The following is a 22,528-nucleotide window of genomic DNA, read 5'->3' on the forward strand; positions in this document are numbered from 1 at the left end:
CCCCAAGTTTGCCCTTCTAGGGACCAGCCTTGCCCAAGTCTGCCAGCCCAGGAACTCCTGAGTGTCTGTGGGCACCACTGACCCTGGAACCTCATTCATCTGGAGGTACAGAGACCGTGGATCTGAAAAGCTTTTCCAAAAGGTGCTGAACGGACACATGGACCATTTTCATGGATTCCTCAGAGAGGAAGAAATGGGGAAATGAGGGAAGAGAAAGACCCTTAACTTGTAGAAATACATCTCTAAAATATTTTACTTGTACAAGTGTGCCTTTTATTTTTTATCAAAAAAATAGAAACTTTCTTTTAAAAAAGGAAAAGTGTTGTTCAATGTCATAAATCTTGGTTCCAATAAATTCTCTGTATATGAATTTATAAATTAAAAGAATACTTGATTTCTAATGAGTATGGACAGGCATTTCCTGATTAATTAACTCCTCTAATCTTCCTGATCTGGGAAATTAGACTTAGAAAGATTAGTTAGCAAAAAAATAAAAGTAAGCTCTTAGGAGACATTAGTGGATCTCCAAGTATAAGGGGCAGGACTTTTTGGAAAGTTTTACTATTTTTCACTATTTTTACTTTAATCTTTAGGATTGATTGTTGCTTTCTATGGTCTAATCATTAGGTGGGCAGAGATTGGCATCAAATTATTTAAACAAAATTTAATAGGATATTGTTTTAAAAGCCACTTTCCAAATTAAAGTGATGATATATCTATATATACATATATATGTATAGATTCTATATCTATACATAATATACACATCTATACGTTCATATAGGGACTTCCCTGGCAGTCCGGTGGTTAAGACCCTGCACTTCCACTGCAGGGGGCATGGGTTCGATCCCTGGTCATGGGGAAGGTTCCACATGCCGCGCGGTGCGGCTAAAAAAATAAATAAATAACATATATGTTCATGTATATATAGAGAAAAATTATGTACCATTTGGTGTATATCTCCACGAGTAGAATCATGGGGAACTTTTACTTCCTAGAAGCCATATTTCTACGTTTGACATTTTACAGTAAGCTTGTATCACACTTGCAGTCTGAAGAAGGATAAAAGCTATAAAGATCTACATTTTAAAATATGTTATAAAACAAAGAAAAACCTACTGATTGGGGCTGGTCCCCTCCACCCTCTAAACTCAGTGTTCCTCATCTAAGAAACAGGAGGGAGGACAGGAAGGGTTCAAGTGATTCTGTGAGTTCCCATTGCGTTCGGGAGCTTCTAGGACTCAGGCCACCCCAGCCTCTGCTTGAACCAAGGTTTTCAAATAATGCAGCCCCGTGGGGTCTCTAGGGTTCTGTCTGGGAGTCAGGAGGAGGAGGAGGGATCAAATGCAATGACTTGAAGGATGTGGAGGTCACAGAACAGGACAGCACAGGCCCCGTGAAAGCCCTTTCCAGCGGCTCTCGTCCCCTCCCTGCCCCTTCTCACACCCTGAGGATGGAACTGGCGCCAGGAGCAGGCTTTCACAGAAACAAGTCTTGCGTAACAAGCTCTGCTCCTTGGAAATCTATAATTGATGAGGGCGCCAGGCCGAGAACCTTGAACTGGGCCTGCCAAGTGCAGGGGCGGCGGGAGGACTTGCAGAAGGTGGAAAACAGGACTGGCTTTGGACCTCACATTTCCACCGAAAGCCAGGGCCTCTCAGGACTGAAGTCCCAAATCCAGGCTTGGGCTGGGAACGCATCCCCTGGAACATTCCTCAGAGTATGGTCCAAGAACATCTTGGAAAAATCACCGGAGGGTGAAGGAGGCTTGCTAAACATGCAGATTCCTAGGCTCCATCTGAGCTAAGATCAGAGACCAGGGAGTCTTCAAATGTCCACTCTGAACTCGTTCTGTGCAAGGCCCTTCACACCTGGGTTTAAATCCCAGCTCTGTCACTTACCAGCTCTGTAAGCTGCTTAACTTGTCCACAAGTTAAGTCACTGCTGTCCAGACAGCAACAACAAAAAGCAGGCGCTGTTGCTCAAGGGGCTTGATAACTATTTGCTGAATGAATGACAAATATGTGAGAGCGCCCACCTGGAGGCACAAGCAGGGAGAGGGGTGGCCTTGGGACCTGAACCAACCTCTCTGACTCCTGATCGAGTGTCCTTTCCGCTTTCTGCTCCAGGAGCTGCAAAAAGCCCTGGTCCTTCTCCAAGTCCAGGGACTGGGTCCCAAGCTTCTCACCCCTCCCTCCGTCGGTACCAGGGCCCCAGAAGAGGCTGTAGAAAGAAGGTAGAACTGGACAGCTCCGCAGGAGGCACTGTGGGCGTGGATGTGACTGACAGGGGTGCTGGTAGCCTCCAGGGACTCCAACCCTGCTCCACCCAGCGCAGGGCTGAGGCCCTGTTCCCACAACACACCCTGCCCTCTGCTATCTCAGTCTCATGAGAGCTTTTCCATCACCTAATCCCTGATGTGTCAGCTGAGCAGACAGCGTGGCCACCCTGCTAACACAGACACCCCGGAGGCCCAGAGATGGATGATGACTTCTCTAAGGTCACACAGCACATCGGCAGCATAGATGGGGCTTAATACCTATCCTAGAACCCTGCTCATGAGAAGCAGGTTGGTGTAGTGGGAAAAAGCTGGGAGTCAGGAGATCTGGGTTCTGGTCCTGGCTCTGGGACTGACTGGCTGTGTGACCCCGGACCAGTTGCTTAACCTCTCTATGCCTCAGTTGCCCCTCCCTCTCTTAAAATAAGAGATTTGAACTCTGACATTAAGACCATCAAAGCTTATGATCCCCTCCTTATCCTGACCAACGAGAACCCCAGCTTCGTAAAACTACAGCTTTCCAGGAGCCCTTCCAAGGTGCCAAGCTCTATGCAAGGCATTTCCCAGCTATGCCTTCACCAAATCCTCTCCCCAGGCCCAAAGGGCAGGTACAGCTGGTTCTCATGTAACAGAAGAGGAAAGGGAGGCTCAGGGAGGCCAAGCGGTTTCCCAGACGTCATACACAATACACGGCACAGCCTCTTGGGGCTTCCAGCTTGGTTTTGCTCAGCCCTACCTGGCTTGGGGCTGGGGCTCAGACGCTTCAGAGTTCAAGTTCAAGGGGGATTCTAACAAGCAGAAGGAGACATGTGATCAAATGTGTTTCAAATACCTAACATAGGCCCCTCTGTTGGCAGGCTCAAGCCCCGGGAAAGCAAGGTTCCCACCCATGGCCCACCCCTTACAGCTGGGGCTAGGAAGACCACCCTGTGAAGTGATGGAGAATTTTCTTCTCTCAATTTAATAAGAAACCAGAGGCTCAGAGAGAGAGAGTGTGATTTGTCCAAGGTCGCGCAGCTAGGAAGGGCCCAGAGCTAACCAACTCCAAAGGCTGAGCTCTGACCCATCTGCCCACATCACCAAACAAGACTGAAAGATGATGGATGGACCTGAGTGAGCCCTGCCATTGATGCATCTGTCCCTGCTGCCCGGCACCCACCTTGTACTTGAGGCCATGCTTGAAGTAACCAAGGAAGGTGGCAGACTCGAAGCCCTGGACCTCACGGTGCTGCACAGCCCGACCGTTCAGGTAGTCATCCAGCTGCACGGTGAAGATAGCAGCTGCCCCGCTCTCATCCTGGCTGCATTCATTGCCTGGGGGACATCAGAGCAGCATGAGCCGGGCTTCTGTAAAGTGGCCCCAGCCTCCCACAGAGGAGGAGTCTGGAGCCCCCAGCAGTGCCCTGCACTGGCTGTAGAAGCTGGGCAAGCCCCTGCCTCCTATGAGCTTCGGTTAATCTATCTGTATAATGGGGGAGGTGGGAGGCTGACTCCAGGTCTCTAGGAGTCCTCCCAGCTCTGACGCTTCCCCCTGCACTCACTCTCAACCTTCCTGAGCACGAAGTCAGGCCAGGGAGCATCAGAAAACCAAGGCACAGGGCTTCCCTGGTGGCGCAGTGGTTGGGAGTCCGCCTGCCGATGCAGGGGACACGGGTTCGTGCCCCGGTCCGGGAGGATCCCACATGCCGCGGAGCGGCTGGGCCCGTGAGCCATGGCCGCTGAGCCTGCGCATCTCCGCAACGGGAGAGGCCACAGCAGTGAGAGGCCCGCGTACCACAAAACAAAAAACAAAACAAAACAACAACAAAACAGAAAACCAAGGCACAGTGAGGGGGCAGGACTCACAGAGTCACACAGCAGAGCTGTGGCAGGGCTCCAGGCTCCGACTCTGAAGGGCAAACTGGAGTGTGACTGGAGCTGTGCAGGGGGTCCAGGGTCCCCAGATCACCTCCAGTCTGTGTGCCATAGTGGCTTGTTTAACCCTCACAATAGTCCTATGAGGTAGTCTAGCGCAATCATCAGGTCCACTTTACAGAGACACTGAATATCTTGCCAAAGGGCAGAGCCGGGGTCTGAACTCGGGCAGGTGGGCTCTAGAGTCTTGGGAACACGTAACCAAGGGTCTGGCACACACTTGATGCTCAATAGTCACTTAATTCCCGTGGGCACTTCCTGGCGACCATGCCTCAAAGGTCTGTGCTTTACGGCAGAGGGGCTGGGATGGGGGCTCGGGCGGGGCCAGCCTCACCCAGCCAGTAGTGGAGGTCGTACTGCAGGTTCCCACTCCTGAGCTTCACCGTCTTCAGGATGACATAGGCATCGCCTGTGAAGAAGTCTCCGTAAAGTTTGCGGGGCACGGGAACCAGGTCGAACTTCTCCACACGCCAGATCTGCAGGCCGGGCTCCTTCCCCGCCTTGAGGAACTCGGGGTGTTCCACCACCATGCTGCTGGGCTGCAAGAGACGGGGAGGAGCCTGAGTGAGGGCAGGAGCCTCGGCGGGGAGAGACCCCACCCCGGGGCACGAGGGAGGGTGGTTTCCAGCACCAAGAGCATCTCACTTGAGCCGCTGACTCTCCCCACCCCGTTCTATGACCCCTGCTCGACGAGTGAGCAAACAGGGCAGAGTTTAGGCTCCAAACCCTGTCCGTGGCCAGCATCTGTCTCCCCTCCTCAGCTCCCTGGTGATGGGGGGACAGAAGGCTCTCTCTCCCTTCTCTCTTCCTTTCTTAGTGCCAATTAGATGCAACAGTCGAGGCGCAGAGAGGTGAAGACGGGGACCCCCTAGCTGGGAAATGACAGAGCAGGAATTGGCCCATGCTCTAAGAGCACGAGTTTTGGGACCATGGGGAGACCCCTCAGATGGCAATGGTAAATCTGGGGGTCGCCAGGGGCTCAGCTTGTTCCCTTCCAGCATCCTCAGTGGTCCTCAGAACTAGAAGGGTCCTCACAGAGTTCATTATCCAACTCCACCCTGCAGACAGGAAAATTGAGGCCCCAAGAGGGGAAGGGGACTAGCCTAAGGTCACACAGCCTGTCTGCTTTTGCTCTTTGGAAGTGGGAAGATTTCCCATGCCCCAGCCATGTCCATGTCCACACCTCCAAGAAGGGCCTAGATGACTGAGCCCAAGTGGCCTCCTGCGCTGTCTGCCTCCTCCCTCCTGCCCCCAAAACCCCACCCCCCCCAAATTCCATTTCTTGGAAAAGGCGAGAGGACGCAGCCGGGGTCTGCAGGAGCCTGTTGGAGATGAGGTGGTCAAGGATGGGGGAAGGCCGTCAGACATGCACTGGGGCTAGACATGGAGCAGAGTGGGATGGTTAGCTTGGAGTCAGAGGGTGGAAATCAGCAGGCGCAGGTCACCTCGGGCCGGATCTGGTGGAAGAAGTCAAAAAAACAGATGGGAGAACTCAGGCAGAGGGACGGAGAACACAAAAGGACAGCAGGAGTGAGGAGAAACCAGACAGGGCAGAGGAGGTACCAGAGAGGCGAGAATAAATAACAGGAAGGACGGTAAGCAGGCGGAGGTGAGATCATACAGGGAAGAGGGGGAAAATATTGAAGAGGCAGAGAGAAATTAGATGAGAAAGAGGAATCTGAAATGGAAGAAGAAATCAGAAGAGGGAAGGAGAGAAATGAGGCAGAGGGAAGGAGAAATCAGGCAAGGAAGAGGAGAAATCTAGGGGCAGAGATGGGTACGAAATCAGAAGGTAGCACCGAGGGAAAAAGAAATCCGGCCAAGGTGAGGTTAGCCTCTAGGGAGGGAAACAGCCAGGGCCCTGAGGCTCCCACCCCCATCCACCAGAGCCCCGGAAGCAGCAAGAGATACTTACAAAGCAACAAAACAGTTTTTCCATTCTAGACCTGAAATACTCCCCTTTTCCTAGCGCTGTATCTGCAAGAACTTACAATAGAGAGTTACTCCGGGAGCCCCCCGGGGCCCCCCGGGCACTCACCCGCACCTGGGTCACCCCCCGCGACGCGGTGGCGGCGCGGGCCGGCGGCGACAGCGCGCACAGCGCCAGGACCAGCGCGTCCAGTAGCGCGGAGCGGTGCGGAGCCATGGCAGCGACGGCGGCAGAAGACCTGGGCGGCAGCCTCTGCCTCCCTAGTCGCAGACCTTAAGTAGCCGCCCGCCCATCCCGCCCAAGCTGGGGACCGCCCCGTAGGGAGGGCGTGCGGCAGGGCTGGGCCCCCGCGGGCCTGGGAAGGGCGGGGATCTGGCCTGGATTTTAGAGACCTCGGGGTTCCCACCCGGACAGATCCAACTGGGCGTGGCCACCCCTTCACCCCAGGTCAGGGGTGGAGACCAAGCAGCAGGCGCTAACTCAGTGCACACTAAATGGGCACACGTAAGAATGGCAGGGAGTTCACCCATCTTAGCCTCCTGTGTGATCCATGCAAGAACCCTTCCCTCTCCACCCCTAACGTCTCCAGCAACAAATCCCATGAACTAATATTTATTGAAGGTTTTCCACTTCATATGAAAACGGACACATCCCAACATCCTTTACAGACTGGGTACCATCGACAGCCCCATTTTAAAGAGGGGAAAACTGAGTGCAGAAAGGTCAAGCAATTTGCACACTACTAGGAAATGAAAGGCAACATTTCACTCCAGGTGCTCTGAGTGGACGACCCACTTAGGCAGCATGTGGCTGTCACCAGCTGAGGACACAGTCCGGGAGGCTGACCTTCACTGGACCCTTGAACAAGCCAGACAGAGAAAGGCAGGCAGATCTCTCAACTTCTTGGATTGCAGGTTCTATTTTACTCAAGACTGCCCGTCTTTCCTTCCTTTTAAAAAAGTTTTTATTTTGTAAAAGGTTGTTTTGATAAAAACTTAAAGTCACGTTATTTATGCAAAGTTTTGCCTCTCAACCCCACTTACACCTTGGGGCAACCAACCACTTCTATCTTCCTCCTTCAGCTGATTTCAGTGTTTGGCTTCATGTCTTAAATAACAAGCCCTTGTTGTTTGGGTTTTTTTCTTTTTTTGGGGGGGGTGTTAGTTTTGGTTTTGTTCTTGTTTTTTTCAGTTTTAGGTCCTATTGGCTCTCCCTGGGGAAGTCAAGGATTCAAGCCTCTTGCCCTTCTCCCAGGCTCCCTTTCCATCTCTCACTCTCCCACTGGAGGCTTACAGTCAGTCACTGGGTTAGAAGTGCTGTTCGAATTCACCCAGGCCTGCTTCCCACCTTCTCCAGCCCCTCTCTTCTCCCTCTCACTACTCTGCCGGGCCCAGCTTCTCTATTTCCAAGTTCCCTTTGCATCCCAAATCTCCTCCTTTCCCAATAACAGGGAATGCAGTGACAGGGAAGAGAATGCAGAAGCTGGAGACCTGGGTTTGATTCCCACGTCCACTGTGTGTAAGTTACTTTCTTCTTCTCTGCCTCAGTCTTCTCATCTAGTAAATGGGTATAAAGTGGTTGCTGAGACTTAAACCAGTCTCTCTGTGTGAAAATGGCCTGGTCTGACAATTAGTAAATGGGAGTTCCCATCCCCCTTCCCCACGAGCTTTAGTCATCCACACCAGCTCCTCCTGGAGCCCAGTTTCTATCTAATCAGGCTGAAGTTTGCCTTCCATCACACACAACTTCCTCCCATTTAAGATGGACTGTGGGTCAGATAAAGGGCTAAATGAACACACACACGGAGAAGACAAATCAGACTGCAGGGATTATAAGAAAGCTTCATGGACAAAGGGACTTGTGACCTGGGCCTTGAAGGACAGGGAGGAGGGAGGTTGAGAAGAAGAGGCATTCTGAGGAGGGAACAGCATGGGCAAAGGGCAAATGCAGGCCACATGCAGTGACTAAGGAGGGGTCCTGTCTCAAACACAGGAGCAAGAAGAGATGAGGCTAGAGGAGGGTGGCGGGGGTCACAGGGGCCTGTGTGTCACACTGAGGAGTCTGAATTTTATCCCAGTGTCTGTGGGGAACCACAGAGAGATGCCCGAGTTCTTGAAGCCCTATGTCTAGTCCTGGGCCTGTAGAGCCTGCAGTGAATCAGCTCTGGCCTAAATTCAGAGAGCTCTTCCCTCTCCTTAGGCATTTCGAGGGTTATAAAAACCCCACAGTTCTCATATGCTCTTGATGGAAGTATAAACCAGTCTCCCCTCTCTAGAGAGCAATTTATGACCACAAATTCGAAACACATATTGCAACAACAGTGCCATTTCCTTCAGTATCACTTGCAGAGGAACGTGGAAATATACGTGCAAGGATGTTCACTGAAGCATTGTTTGAAGAAAACTGGAAAGGACCCAAGTGTCCCGGTTAAACAAATTATGGAGCCGCCATACAACAGACCACTCTGCAGCTGTGAAAAAAGAATAAGCTAGTGCGGACCGTCCCTGGCACATAGTAGGTGCTCAATAAGCACGGAGAGATCTCCAAGTGCAAAAAGCGAATTGTACAATGACTATAATGTGACTCCTCTCCTCTGTTTTATGAGGGTGTCTGTTTTTGTATACATCCTTAAAAAAATCAAGGAGGGTAAACACCAAACCGTCAAGCCAGTTTGTTTGAAAGGGATAAGAGGTTGGGGTCAAGCACCCACATTGCTGCCATTGGCACAAGGGAACATCTTAGGGTGATGAAAACATTCTAACTCTGGATTATGGTGATGATTACACAACTGAAAAATGTACTAAAAATCACAGTCCCGTCTGCTTACCATGGGTGAATTGTTCTGGTATCTAAATTATACCTCAATATACTTGTGTGAAAATTTTTTTTAATGTGCTCTAGGGATTGAAACTATTTACAAGTATTTATCCAATGAAGTTTTTTTTGGTTTTTTGGGTTTTTTTTTTTTTTTTTTATAAAAGACTGATCTACGGGGACTTCCTCAGTAGTCCAGTGGTTAAGACTCTGCGCTTCCACTGCAGGGGGCACGGATTCCATCCCTGGTCGGGGAACCAAGATCCCGTATGCCACGTGGCATGGCCGAGGAAAAAAAAAAAAAGACTGATCTAGAAATAATACCTTTAAAATAGAGAATGATACCTGCTCATTAGACAATTTGGAAAATCCAAACAAGCAGGAAGAAGAAATTTCCTTGTCATCCCTGTCCCCCGAATGACCCTGAGTCGGCATCTGGCCCAGCTGAGCAGTCCTTTCTGCTCAGTTGGTGATTAACAGAGGGCTGCTGTGGCTTGGCCTTGGTGCCAGGGGTCACTGAACACTAGCCCAGGGTCACTGGCCCCTGGTTAATGATCACAAAGGCCCTGCAGCTTTGCCTGTCACATAGCTCTGGAGCCTGGGTCCTCAGCGCTAGAGACCTGGTGAACGGGCCCTGGCTCCTGCCCTCGGGGAGCCCATGGCCTAGAAACTCTCACTACAGGGCAGTGATGTGTGCAGACTGTGATGGGGACATGGTCTTATGCTGCTCCCTGCCTGGAAGAGGATGAGTTCAGGGCGAGGGTGGGGGCAGGGGCCAGTGGGGGGACTTAAATGCAAAAGAAAAACTTCTAGGTAGAAAGGAAGAGTCCCCACCCAGTGCTAGGCTTCCCTCTGCCACTGACTTCCTGGGGGACTTTGGGCAAATCACTGTCCCTATCTGGGCCTCAAGGTCCAGATACCCAAAAGATGGGGTAGGCCCTGATGCTCTGACTCTAAGCCTCATTCCTAGCCCAGCATTCCCAGATACTGGCTCTACAACCATATCCAGAACCGACACGTCTCTAAGCCTCAGGGTTTCCATCTGTAAAATGGGAGCACTGGTCCAGGTTGCCTCTACAGGTCCTTCTGAATGAGACAGTGCAGGGCCCCTGAACTACACAAGGGGGCACGGCGGTCACCGATGGCAGCATGCCACCTCACCTCTGGATCCAGACATCTCTGGGAGAAGAGAGGGAGGAAGGGATGGGCGGTGTCTGATTCTGAGTCTCCTCACAGCAACCAGGGGAAAGAGGTATTAAATTTCTCATTTTATAGACCAGGAAACAGACATTCAGGGAGTTTCAGTCACTTGCTTGGGGTCATTCAGCTAGAAAGAGGCACTGCTGAGATTCAGACACAAGACTGGCTGGCTCCAGTGCCCAAGCTCTATCTGGGGATCAAGCAGGGCCTCCCAGCACCATCCCACCTGGGCAGGAAGGGAGAAACAGTACCGTTTACAGGTAAAGGGTCAAGCCCGAGCCAAGCCTGGCAGCCCGAACTCCGTGGGGTGGCCGTCCCTACCACGCGTCCCAGGCTGAAGAGGTCGCAGCCCTCCAGCCCTGCACCTGCACCTGTGAGCACCCAGGACAGAGGCTTGTCCTAGGAAGGTCCCCAGGCTGCAGCCCCTGGGTGGAAGAAGGACTGTGGTACCTACACTCTGTGCCACTCATGGGCACACAGGTCAGGCACGGTCTCCTGTACTTGAGAGGCAGCCTGGCTCTGCCACCACTTGCTATGTGAGTACGCCCTAGTCCCTGCCCTTCTCTGGACCTCAGAGATCCCCTTGACCTCTGATCTTGGGTGTTCCAGGCTCCCGCCTAGTGCTACACACAGTAGGTGGCTTTCAGCATCAGCCCACATCTCTCCCCTGTAGTTGGATCCAGGACCCCCACCACTAGCTCTGGCCCTGCTCCTCTGTGACCTTAGGCTAGCGTCCGTGTCTCCCTGGACCTCCCAAGGCAGCTATCAGAGACGGGAGCAGGCAGCCTCACCCTCCGCCCCCGGCCTCGATGTACAAAAGGCCTTGGCTGGCCCTGGAAGACACCACCCTGTTCTTTTTTCTTCACCCCAAACACTGTTGTTCTTGATTCCCAGGCAGCCGGCTACTCATGGAAAGTCTTCTCTCAGAGCTTGCTTGCTTTCTGGGTCACTCTGGGTCCTCCTGGGAATACCCACCCCTCTGGTTTTGCTAAATGGGACAACAGGCAGTAAACAGAGAAGGCAGTTATGAAACCCAGTGAAAGCGGACAGGGCCTCTGTGAGGTCTGGGGAGCCCTGGGGACTTGAAAGAACACGTTTTAGAATCTGGGAGACTCAGCTCCTGTGATCAGGGCCTCAGTTTCCTTATCTATAAAATGGGGAGAATGATACCCAGCTCACAGAGCAGTGAGGAGGCCCAGGGCCCGACACACAGTAGAAGCTTCCCAAAAGTTAGTGCCCATTTTTTGAACTGCTTTCTTTGCACAGAGGCCTCTGTTCAGCATGTGCCACGTGAGAGCAGCGTGGTGGTGCTGGAGGAAGGTTACAGACTTCACAGGAGATTCTTGAGTTCAGGTCTGGGCTGTGGAACCTGGAGCAAGTTGCTTTCCCTCTCTGAGCGTTGGGTCACTCATCTGTAAAAGGGGATAGTAGTGCCCAGTTGCAGGACAGTTGGGAGCTCAGGAGCGAGACTGTTGGAGTGCATTGCACAGAGTAGGACTTATCTGTAGCAACGCTCACTAGTCCATCCTCTCTTTGTAGACTATGACACCAAGAACAAGAGTGTAACTTCTGAGAATCACATAGCAAGTACCTGGCAGAGCAGACCTAGAACCCAGGTCTCCATTCCTGGGCCAGAGGTAAGGCCTGAGCCCATGACATGACAAGGCGCCCTGTAAGGGCCAGCTGGACCTCTGCCCTGGCCCAGTCTACCCTGGGTGTGGACAGCTGGCGGGGAGATGGCCAGTGGGACTCCAAGAGGCTGACTATCCCTGGGACCAAAGCCACTGGCTCTTCCCCAGCTTTGGAGGCAACCCCACCTAGTGCTGAGAGCCAGGGCAGGACATTCAGAGAGGGACTAACCCTGCCACTTCCTGAGCCTGTGCCCTGGAAGCAGCCAGATCTGGCCGTGGGTGTGAGTCAGTGCCCTCCCTGCCAGGGTCCACTTTGAAGTCGGTGTCCCCTTCTCTGGGGAGGCAGTGGCCCTGGGAGGCTTGGCAGGCCAGCAGCTGGAGCTGCAAACAGCTGTATCGTAGCCCCTCTGGCACCCCACAGCCCACCGATAGGGGAGTCCAGGCACAAACACTATCAGCAGCAGGACAGTGAGGCCCAACTACGGGCACTGCGGTGCAGGACCAGTAGAAGGTGGGAACACAGTCTCCGCGCGCCAGCCTCCTGGGGCAGCAGGGCCTACGGGGCCCAAACAAGAGCCAGAAGCAACAAAGGCCACAGGAGGCAGCTCCCTGCTCCACAGAGGAAAGGCTTTCCAATAGAGAGAAAAACAACGTGCATGATTGTGGAAAGAGCTCCCAACAGGAAAAGCTGTGTATAAATCCCGACCTACCACTTTTAGCTCTGTGGCTTCTGCTCTCTGAGCCTCAATTTCCTCATCTGTAAAATGGGGATTAGAATTGCTTCTTCCCAGAGTTGCTGTGAGAATGTCGTAAGGTAAAAATACATTTGGGGCTTAGCACAGGGCTTGGCCTAGCCTATGCACATATAGAGGAAGCTGTGGTGGTTGTTTGCTGGGGGCTAGGAAGCATCTCTCTCTCTCTCTCTCTCTCTCTCTCTCAATCTCTCTCTCTCTCTCTCTCTCAATCTCTCTCTCTCTCTCTCTCTCTCTCTGACACTCAAGTTCCTTATGTATAAAATCAGTGTTAAAATGTTTTTCTCAAAGGTGAGTGGAGAGCACTGAATGAGACCATAAATGTGGAAGATCCTAGGACCATGCCTGGCATAAGACAGTTCAAAAATGCCGGTTTCCTTCCCCCTCTTCCAGAGAGATAATGAGTGGCCCAGTGGTGACCCAGCCAAGGGGATTCAGATGATGAGCAAAGCAGCCCATTTCTAAGGACACTTCAGGCCCTGGGACTTTAAGATTCTGAAAGAAACAGCAAAAGGCAAACAATGTTTGAGCATCTGGTCAAGGTCCCCCACTGTCTGTCTGGGGATCAAGTTCATCCTTCAGCAGGACCCAGCTCCCTAGGCCAATAATCACCATGACAGGACCTCAGAAGACGGTGACATATCCCTCCTGCTGCAGGCTCCAAGTGAAGCCTTTCTCTGTCCCCAAGCTTTGCACAGCCAGTGACAGCCAAGACCTCCTGTAAACAGGAGCCCATCTTCTGGGTGTCAGTTTGTACCTTGCAGGCAGAACTTCCAAGAAACACAAAGGGGGCAGGTTCAGGACAGAGGAGAGAGTCCAGAATCCAGGAGCAGAATCCAGGAGCAGAGCTTAGGTGAGCTCGGGATACCAAGAATGACCAGTAGGGTGAGGGGTGCACAACCTTCCATCCAAGGGAAGACAAGATAATATCCAGGCTGAGTTTGGACAGAGCCCAAATCCCTACCTCGGGGAGCGGGGGGGGACTTGGGCCAATGGCCCTTCTGCAGTGTTTCAATTTCCTCCTCTATAAAATGCGGTGATGAGTCCTACCCTGGGGGTCATCTGGGAGGAGGGTTGAAGGAGCTCCCAGCACTGTGCTTATTAGCACACAGCAAGCGCTCAGTAACTGCAACACCCAAAGACAAGCGCCCGGCATGTGTCCAGGCCCCGGAAACCAACAGCCCACTGGCCCCCATACCCACCCTTGACTTCTATCTCTGCATCCTTGCATCCAAAGCAGGGTAGGACTGGAGGGTCCCAGCCAAGGCCCAGAGACCTGGAGGGATGGCTGGTGCCAAGGATAGGAAGGCTTCTTAGGAGGGGGCCTCAATCCAGCACTTCAAGAGCCCCCCTTGCCTCCCACCCCATCCACAAACCTCGTTATGATGCCCTCCCCTCTCCTCTGGTCTCCTCCCACCCCAAGGCACAAGGGCTCTGGAGTCACTGCCCGATCCCAGCCCTGTCTCTTACTACCTAGGTGACCCTGCAAGTGACTCAACCTCTCTGAACCTGTGTCCCTGGGTATAGAAAAGCCAGACTATCTCACAGGCTTGCTGGAACTTGACACTAGTAAAAATCAGTTATGGAAAAACTCCAAATGCTATAGCATGATTAGAAACTCTCTGCAATTTATCTCAAACTTTTAACTACAATAGAACTACCAGAGATTCAAAGATATTTTTTATCCTTACTAATCACTTCAATTTTAATAAGGCTTTTTAAAACGTACTTTCCCCTCTTAAACACAAACAGAGGTATAGTACTGGAACCCTTTTGTTCCTTTCCCAGCTCAGTGAATAATCGTAACCAGCTGGAAGAAATGAATGAGATCCAGTCCACAAAGCACAGTGCCTAGCACATGACAGCGCTCCGGAACGGTGCTGTCTCCTTTCCCCAGATGTTCTCCCAGCCTCACCTCCATCCAGGCACCTGCCCAATGACCCGCATCATCAAGCCCTCTGAGGGCTTCCAGAACCCTCTGGGACACTCCAGAGTCATCCCACCAGGCCATACACAAGGGCTGAGGCCAGAGCAGAGACGCTCAACCCCACATACTCCCCATTCACACTCACTTCCCTCTCCCGCCTCCCAGACACTGTCCTGGTTCAGGGTTCCCATCTTTTCTCTGGAACCACTGCACCAGCTTCCTCAGTGCCTTCGACTCTCCCTTTATCCACAGGGATCACATCATTCCCTGCTCAAGACCCTTCCACGGACCCCAGTGCAAACTGAAAGAAGTCAGGACTCCTCAGCTTGGGTTTTAAGGCCCTCTGGGATCTGGTACCTACACGCTCTTGCAGCCTCATCACCCACTGACAACCCCCTTCACCTTCCCCCCGACACCCTCTGCGACACCTCTTGCCTCTATACTTCCTGCCTCCCGGAGAGCTGAGGGTGGGGGGTCTAGCCTCAGCTGTGGCTCTGACTGCATGACCTCAGGCAAGCTCTTTGCCTCTCTGAGCTTCAGTCTCCTCATCAGGCTATTGGAGGCCTTGTGCAGATGAGACAAGGTAAGGGAGTGAGCGTCAGGTGCCAGGAGGGCTTGGGCAATGCTAGCGCGGGAGCCACAGCCTCCCCGCTGCACCTGCACCTCCGTTTCCCCCACTCTGACAGCAGCTGGTAGGGATGGGCTCCTCTGCCCCAGCAGCCGTAGGGGCTCTCTCTCCCTTAAGCCCCGCAACTAAGACGCGCTCACAGCCGCAGTGGCAGCCAGGGAGGGAAGCAGGAGGGAGGACGGCTTAGAGGAAAATTACCCGGCTCCGGCCCAGCCAACAGGGGCTCACAGCTGCTTCTGACAGAGGGGACCTGGGGGCCTGGCAGGCTCTTCCTGAGCCATGAACTTGGCCCCAAGCCTTGACCCCTGTCTGAGCTGGTGGGGGGGGGACTCTGAGCTCCAGTCCTCTGGGACACTCCCACTCTTTGGCAACCAAAGAGGCAGAGAGGAGGAGACAAACCAGACAGGCCTTTGTGAGAGGAGAAAATTGGCTCCTGCTGCCACATGCTGGGGCCCCAGGCACTGACATGAAAAAAGGACCCTCTGTGCCGCGTTGCTGTACATCAAACCCTATACCCTGGGGACCTTGTTCTTGCGTCATATACTTTGAACCACGTCCAGCGTCCCATACACCGTGTTCTCTGTGTCCCATACCAGACCCTGTGTTCCTCATACCTTGTCCTGCCTGTGTACCCTGGTGCACAGTCCACGTGCTGCGTCCCATGTCACTTACAGCTTGGATCACACACCATGCACCATGTCACTTCTGCTGTGTGATGTACTCTGTATAGACGGTCCCTGACTTGTGATGGTCCAACTTAGGATTCTGGGACTTTACAACCGTGCAAAAGCAATACACATTCCCTAGAAACCTGGTAGGGGGACTAAGATCCCACGTGCCTCGTGGCCAAAAAACCAAAACATAAAACAGAAGCAATATTGTAACAAATTCAATAAAGACTTAAAAAAAAAAAAGTGCTTTCAATTTTGAATTTTGATCTTTCCTGGGCTAGCGATATGCTGTACTATTCTCTGTTGTGATGCTGGGCTGCGGCCGCTCCCAGACAGCCACGCGATCACCAGAGGAAACAACCGGTACACTCATAACGATTCTGCACCCAGACAACCATTCTGTTTTTTCACCGTCAAGACAGTATTCAACAAATTACATGAGATAATCAACACTTTATTATAAAGTAGGCTTTGTGTTAGATCTTGCCCAAGTGTAGGCTAATGTAAGTGTTCTGAGCACATGTAAGGTAGGCTAGGCTAAGCTATGACATGTGAAGGCAAGGTAGGTTAGGTGTATTAAATGCATTTTGACTTAAGATATTTTCAACTTATTGGGACGTAACCCCATTTTAAGTTAAGGAAGATCTGTGCTATCTATCATCTTTTGAATCCCACGTCCACTGTCGCAGGCCCTGTCCCTTGGAAGTGTATGCCATAAACCTTGCCCTGGGTTCACACACTGTGTCCCTTGCGCCATGATTCCCGTCTGTTGTGTGAAGGTCAAGGAGGACAGGCTCTGGGACAGACTCCTAGTACTATCAACCGTTACCTACACGACCTTGCAAAAGTTACTCCCCTTCTCAGTGCCTCAGTTTCTTTGGCTATAAAATGGAAATGATATTGACATTTACCTAAGAAGTCTTGTCGTGGGGATTGAAGGAGATATAGCAATTACAGGGCTTAGCCCAGTGCCTGACACACAGTGAGTCTATCAGACGTTTGCTGTATTGTTACAACGGTGCCCACGTATCTGTACCACGTCCTGTGTGCTGCCTACCAGGCTCGCTCGACCCCAGCCCCTACTGTGCATCAGACACTCTATCACGTTAGTCCAATTCAACCAAAGAGCTACAAGGAGGCTATGCCTCCTCCCCTACGGGAGAGAAATCCAAGGCTCAGGGAGGGGCGAAAACCTGCAGGAGGTCACACAGCCAGAAAGGGTGAAGCTGGGAGTTGCACACAGGTCTGGGCGTCCAGAGGGACAGAAAGTAGATTAGTGGTGGGCTAGGAGGTGGGTGTGCAGAGTGCTGGCCAGCAGGCACAGGCACCTTTTAGGGGTGATGAGGGGTGATAAAAATGTTCTCAAACTGGATTGTGGTGACACTGGCATCCCTCATGTAAGTTTACTAAAAATTACTGAATTAATTAAAACCAGTGAATTATATGTATGTAAATTATATGTAAACTTACTCCAGCAATTTACGTAAGTTATACTGCAATAAAGCTGGTTTTGGTTTTGGTTTTTTAAAGCCCATGCGCTTCCCGGGCACCATTCCGCCAAGGCATTCGGCAAGAAAAGTGCTCTCCGTGAGTTCGTGCTGACGGTCAAGCAGAGGCTGAGCAGCCCCTCTGAGGCCCAGGGGAAAGCAGCCATGAGCCACATGGTTCCCAAACACCTCTACAGACCAGGTGTGCAGCAGAGTTACCTGCGGAGCTCCTGAAAACCCCACGCCCAGCGTCTGTCTATAGCTCGGGGTGGGGCCTGGAAACCTGGGGTGATGAGGCTCAACCTGGACTGGGAAACGCTCATCAAAGCCCAACATCTCCTCTCGCACTTGGGGAAACTGAGGCCAGGCAGCACTGGGGACTTGCCAGATCTAGTCCATCAAGCAGTGGGAGGGCCTGGGCTGGAATTGGGGCCGCTTCCTGGTTCCTTCTCTCCTTCCCTCCTCCTCCCGCCCCACTCCTCCCTGGCCCTCAGCCTCCTGGTGACTCAGGGCTCTGAGTCATCCAAGGGCACGGGAGAGGAAACTTCTTAGGAAAAACAATCCCCAAACAAAGCTTCCCCTGATCTGGGGAACAGAATAGGCCCAGGGGGTTAAAAGAGGAAGGGGAGGAGAATACAGGATGGAGTTGGAAGCTGGGACCCCAAGACTTGGTCTTTCCTCTCTACCACTGAGCCCTAGAGAAGGCGCTTCCCTGCTCCGACCTCAGTTTCCCCTGAGTAAATAACACCTGCTCCTGCACATAGAAGCTCAATGTGGGCCAGGCAACAGGATAAGTCCTTCTCAGCTTTGTCTTGCTGACAATGCTTCCCCAAAACTCATGGCTAGCATCATGCCCATTTTACAGATGGGGAAACTGAGACCCAGAAAGGTTCAGCCCAAAGTTACACAGTTAGGAAGTACAGAGCAGAGTCCAAACCCAGGGCTATCTGACTCCAAAGTGCTACTCTCACTCCTTTTAAAAATACCTACCGCGTAGCGTGGCATGCTGATCTTGTCTCATAAACCGTGTAAGGTCAATGGCCCGGTAGGGGCTCAACCACACATGATTTTCTCCTTTCTTCCCTGTGTCAGGTCCTGCCTCAGGACTCCCCGGCCCAGTGGGGCACACACAGGAACTTGGGTATTCACCCAAATGGCTCTAGGCAGCAGGAACACAAGGCAGGAAGCGCCCAGGGCCTGATGAACCACAAAGGAGCATCTGAGCAGGGTCTTGAAGGATGAATGGAGGTTTGTCTTTGGGGAACAGGGAACCAGCACGCCAGGCGGAGGGAACAGCAAAAGCAAACGCTCGGAGGTGTGCCCCCACTGGAAAATGCAAGCACTGGCGAGGCATGCCTGGGGTTAAGACCTGGTGGGTAAACACTGGAGCGGCCTGACTGCTAGGGGTCCTGGCCTGATCTGAGGCAGTGGAGGATTTTTTAAGCCCGGAGAGAATAAGCTCGGAGCTGGTTTCATCTCTGCAGAGGGCCTGGCTGGCGGATGAACTGGGAGTCAGGGCTGGGACTTCCCCTGAGGCCTCCCCGGAGCTCCTCTTCCAAGCAGGCCTTGGGGACGACCCTAGATCCCTTGCTACTCACCCATGGGTCAGCGTCGCCCCTGAGGGCCTCTTCCTCCACCATAGCTGGGCTGGGCAGAGGACAGGCGGGCCTCTCCTGACCACATCAATCTAATCACATCGGCCTATAAATAGGGCCCTGCGGCTTAGTCTGAAATAGCTGTGCCAGGCCCAACTCCACAGGCACACAGTTCCAGAAATGCTCCTTCGCCTTGACACAGTTAAAACCCCAAACTTCCTCAGGACACGACTGCTCATGCTCTAATTCGCTTTCTTAAACACGAGGCAGTGGGCTGGGAGAAGAGCCCACCCACCTACTGCAGGCTACTGGAAATGGGCCTTGTGGCTGCTCCTCTGCTTTCCGCTCTCTGGGGACGCCGAGCAAGTCACTACCTCTCTCTGGGCCTCAGTCTCCCCAAATGTAAACTGGGAGGTTGCACTTGATATCCTTGGGGCCCTTCTAGCCAGGATGCTCCCCAGAATTGTCTAGGGGACATTGTTACCCCTTTCCCAGTCTACTTGGGAACTTTGAAATGGTCAGTATTTTTTTTTTTTAAATGTTGAGCCTTCTTTTAATTAATTTATTTTTTTATGTTTGGCTGTGTTGGGTCTTCGTTTCTGTGCGAGGGCTTTTTCTAGTTGTGGCGAGCGGGGGCCACTCTTCATCGCGGTGCACGGGCCTCTCACTGTCGTGGCCTCTCTTGTTGCGGAGCGCAGGCTCCAGACGCGCAGGCTCAGTAGTTGTGGCTCACGGGCCTAGATGCTCCGCGGCATGTGGGATCTTCCCAGACCAGGGCTCGAACCCGTGTCCCCTGCATTAGCAGGCAGATTCTCAACCACTGCGCCACCAGGGAAGTCCTGTCAGTATTTTAAAAATTAGAATTGCAATAAATACTTGAGACAGACCCAAGCCATGCCACTGAAGGGCTGGGTGACCTTGGAGGAGTCACTATCCCTCTCTGGGCCCCAGATTCCTCAGTCATAAGATGAAGGTGCTGGTAGATGGATGCCTGAGGTCTATGACTTTATTTTAATTAAAAATTTTTTTTGTTTGTTTAGTATTTATGAGAACCATGATAGGCCAGTCTTGTGCTGAGTGCTGGTGCTAAAAGACAGCTAAGACCTGGTCCAGCTCTCGGAGCCCAGCCCCGTGCCACACCCCAGTGGGGGAAGTGTAAAGGCATCTCCAAACCACTCGGCATCCCACTATAGGCTCCCTTCAGGGCTTCTGGGGACACCTTGTTTCCAGTTCACATTACAGATTTATGGCCACAGAGGAGGCCTCCCAAAGGGGCAGATCATGACAAAGACTGGGCCATTACCAACCAACAGGGAAATAAAGATAACCAAGCCACCACTAGGTACCAGGCATATGCTTAGGACTTTACTTCCCCATCATTAATCCTCAACAACCCTAATATCACCCCCATTTCACAGATGAGGAAACTGAGGCTGAAAGGGGTTAAAGGACATGTCAAGGGGCAAATAGCAAGTCAGAGCCAGAGTGATGCTCAGACCTGCTTGCCTCTGGAGCCCAGGGTGTAACCAAACCCCAGCGAAACAGCTCAGGAGGGCCAGCCGACGGGGGAATGACCCAACAGGACACAGAACAGAAAGAGGCACAGAGCATTTGACTGTGTGTGTGTAGGTGGGTGGGACTGACAAGGCTTCACCCAGGGATACTCATTCTCTCCAACCAGTTCACACTGTTGCCCCTTCGATCCGCCCTCCCCTCTGCCTCCCACCAACAGCTGATTGTTCTCAAATCCCATTGCTCAAGCCACTGCTCAGCTCGAGACCTGCCACGGCTCCCTGACACCCAGAGGATCAGGACCCTGCGTTCGAAGCCTCTCCCGCGCGCGCGCGCGCTCTCCCAGTCTCCCCACCTCAACCCCACCCTCCTGCTTTAGCCACTCTGCTCACTAGTCCCCAAGCACAGAGGTTCCAGCAGGGGGCCAAGCCTTTGCACGGGCACCTCCCTTGCCTGGAATGCCCATCCTCTCAGCCTCGCGCCTGACTCAGGGGGAAGCCCTCTGCGGCTCCCAGGGCCCCAGGCATCAGCCACCGCAGGTCTGGATCTCCCAGGGCAGGACAGGGTCTGATTCACCTCCTCTCCCCAGTGCAGAAGTTCAGCAATGAAAAAAATGCAAGGAGCCCAGAGAATACTACCCAGTACACATTTCAGGGCTGCCCAACACCAAGCCTTCTACTGACGAACAGCGTCAGGATGCCACAGTGTGGAAGAGCCAGAAATTACAGCCTCGGGGCTCATCAGGGTGGGGCTTCTGACTCTCTTTCAAGGGTTCTAATAATGAAATCAGGGCAAACTTCTCCCCTACTTTAAAACTTCCAGTGGTTCCCCAGGGGTCTAGGAAAAAGTCCAAACCCTAACCAAGGTCCCCAAGGGCCCACACGACCAAGGTGCTGCCTGGTCTCCAGGCCCTTCTCTCGTCGTGCTCCCTTCTTTGAGTTCCTCAAGGCCACACTCATGCTGTTCCCTCTGCCTGGGGCTCTGTCCCTACCCACTCAGCCACCTTCTACTTCTTCTTCAGGTCTGAGGGTTTTCAGGAAGGCCTCCCTCATCTGTCCAGACAAGATCCCATCACACCCACCCAATCCCATATGCTCCCATGACGCTGGTCCTTTCCTTCATAGCTGAGGAAAGAATGAATTTGTTATGTGTAGAACAATGTATGTAAGACCCAAGACGGTAAGACCATGAGGGCTGGAAAAATCTCGTTCGTTGCTGATTCTCCATCACCCAGTCCAGGGCCCAAATTTCTGTCAGGTGAATGCAGGCATGAATGAATGAACGAATGAATGAACTACGTTACTATAGTATCGTATATATAGTAACTATGTTATTATACGTGTAACTCGAGAAAGAAGTAGTCAGAATCCTGCTGAATGTTTGAGGAGAAAAACCAGGGCCCTGATTAGGAAGGTCAGAGAAGTAGGAGATAAAGTGAACGGTGCAGCCCACCAGAAGCAAAAAGAAGAGAGAGCTTCCAGAAGGAGGAGGTACCCGAGGCTCCAGAGAGGTAGGACATGGAGAGCGGAGGAAACACCACTGGATTTTGACAAGGAGGAGGTCACCGGCGGGGTCCCATCAGAGGTGGGCGTGAGGTAGGGTACAGCACAGGGATGGAGGAGGGAAGGGGTGAACACGTAAAGCCCTCAGCTGACAGGTATGCGCTCGGTGGGTGCTCACTTCTGCAGAAGTGGGAAAGCAGAAGATGGCTCCTGTGTCATTGTCACCAAAAGCATTAACACAGCATAACTCTTTCTGGTGACGGATCACTCTGAGGCACTTCGGCTCTGGGAGTTGTCGGGGCTCGGTCTCAAAATCAGGAGCATCAGAACCAAGACGGCCCCCATCCCTCCTATCTGGGCAGCTTCAGGGCTGCCCCTTCATCTAGACCCCTCGGGATACGGCTACAATTGGACAAGTCCCCCTCTCAGGACCCAGCAGGCCTTGTAGGAATCCCCAGCTTTGAGGACACAACATTCTGGAGACCATCGGAAGACCCTTTCATCTAAGCTTGGGGAAAGAGGAACAGCTCCAGCTGCAGTTGGCTTGTCGTGTCACCACCACACACACCCCCCACCACCCCCCCCCCCAAGCCAGCTGGGCTGCAAGGATGAGTCAGCCCTGAGGCATTCAGCCCCTTCTCCTTTTGGCAGCTAAGGGTGATGTCATGACCTGGAGGGGTGTTTTCC

At 52.6% G+C, this 22,528-nt stretch overlaps 1 protein-coding gene across 5 annotated transcripts in view; it reads right to left on the reverse strand.

Annotated features, from left to right (window-relative positions):
- The window catches only part of GSN (gelsolin), a 56,649-nt gene that overhangs the window by 21,250 nt on the left and 12,871 nt on the right, over nt 1-22,528 (reverse strand). The window contains exons 1-3 of one of the 5 annotated variants that reach the window (XM_082657112.1): nt 18,831-18,887; nt 4,527-4,731; nt 3,438-3,592 (exon numbers count right to left, since the gene is read on the reverse strand). In XM_082657112.1, the coding sequence (XP_082513238.1) occupies nt 3,438-3,592; nt 4,527-4,731; nt 18,831-18,872 (402 nt within the window). In that variant the 5' untranslated portion in view covers nt 18,873-18,887. Of the gene's footprint in view, nt 1-3,437; nt 3,593-4,526; nt 4,732-6,107; nt 6,147-6,230; nt 6,378-18,830; nt 18,888-22,528 lie in introns of those variants that run through there. The other 4 variants (XM_082657110.1, XM_082657109.1, XM_082657111.1 and 1 more) reach the window with 4 other exon arrangements.

Source organism: Grampus griseus (assembly GCF_964374135.1).
Source record: "Grampus griseus genome assembly, chromosome: 6".
Classification (NCBI taxonomy): domain Eukaryota; kingdom Metazoa; phylum Chordata; class Mammalia; order Artiodactyla; family Delphinidae; genus Grampus; species Grampus griseus.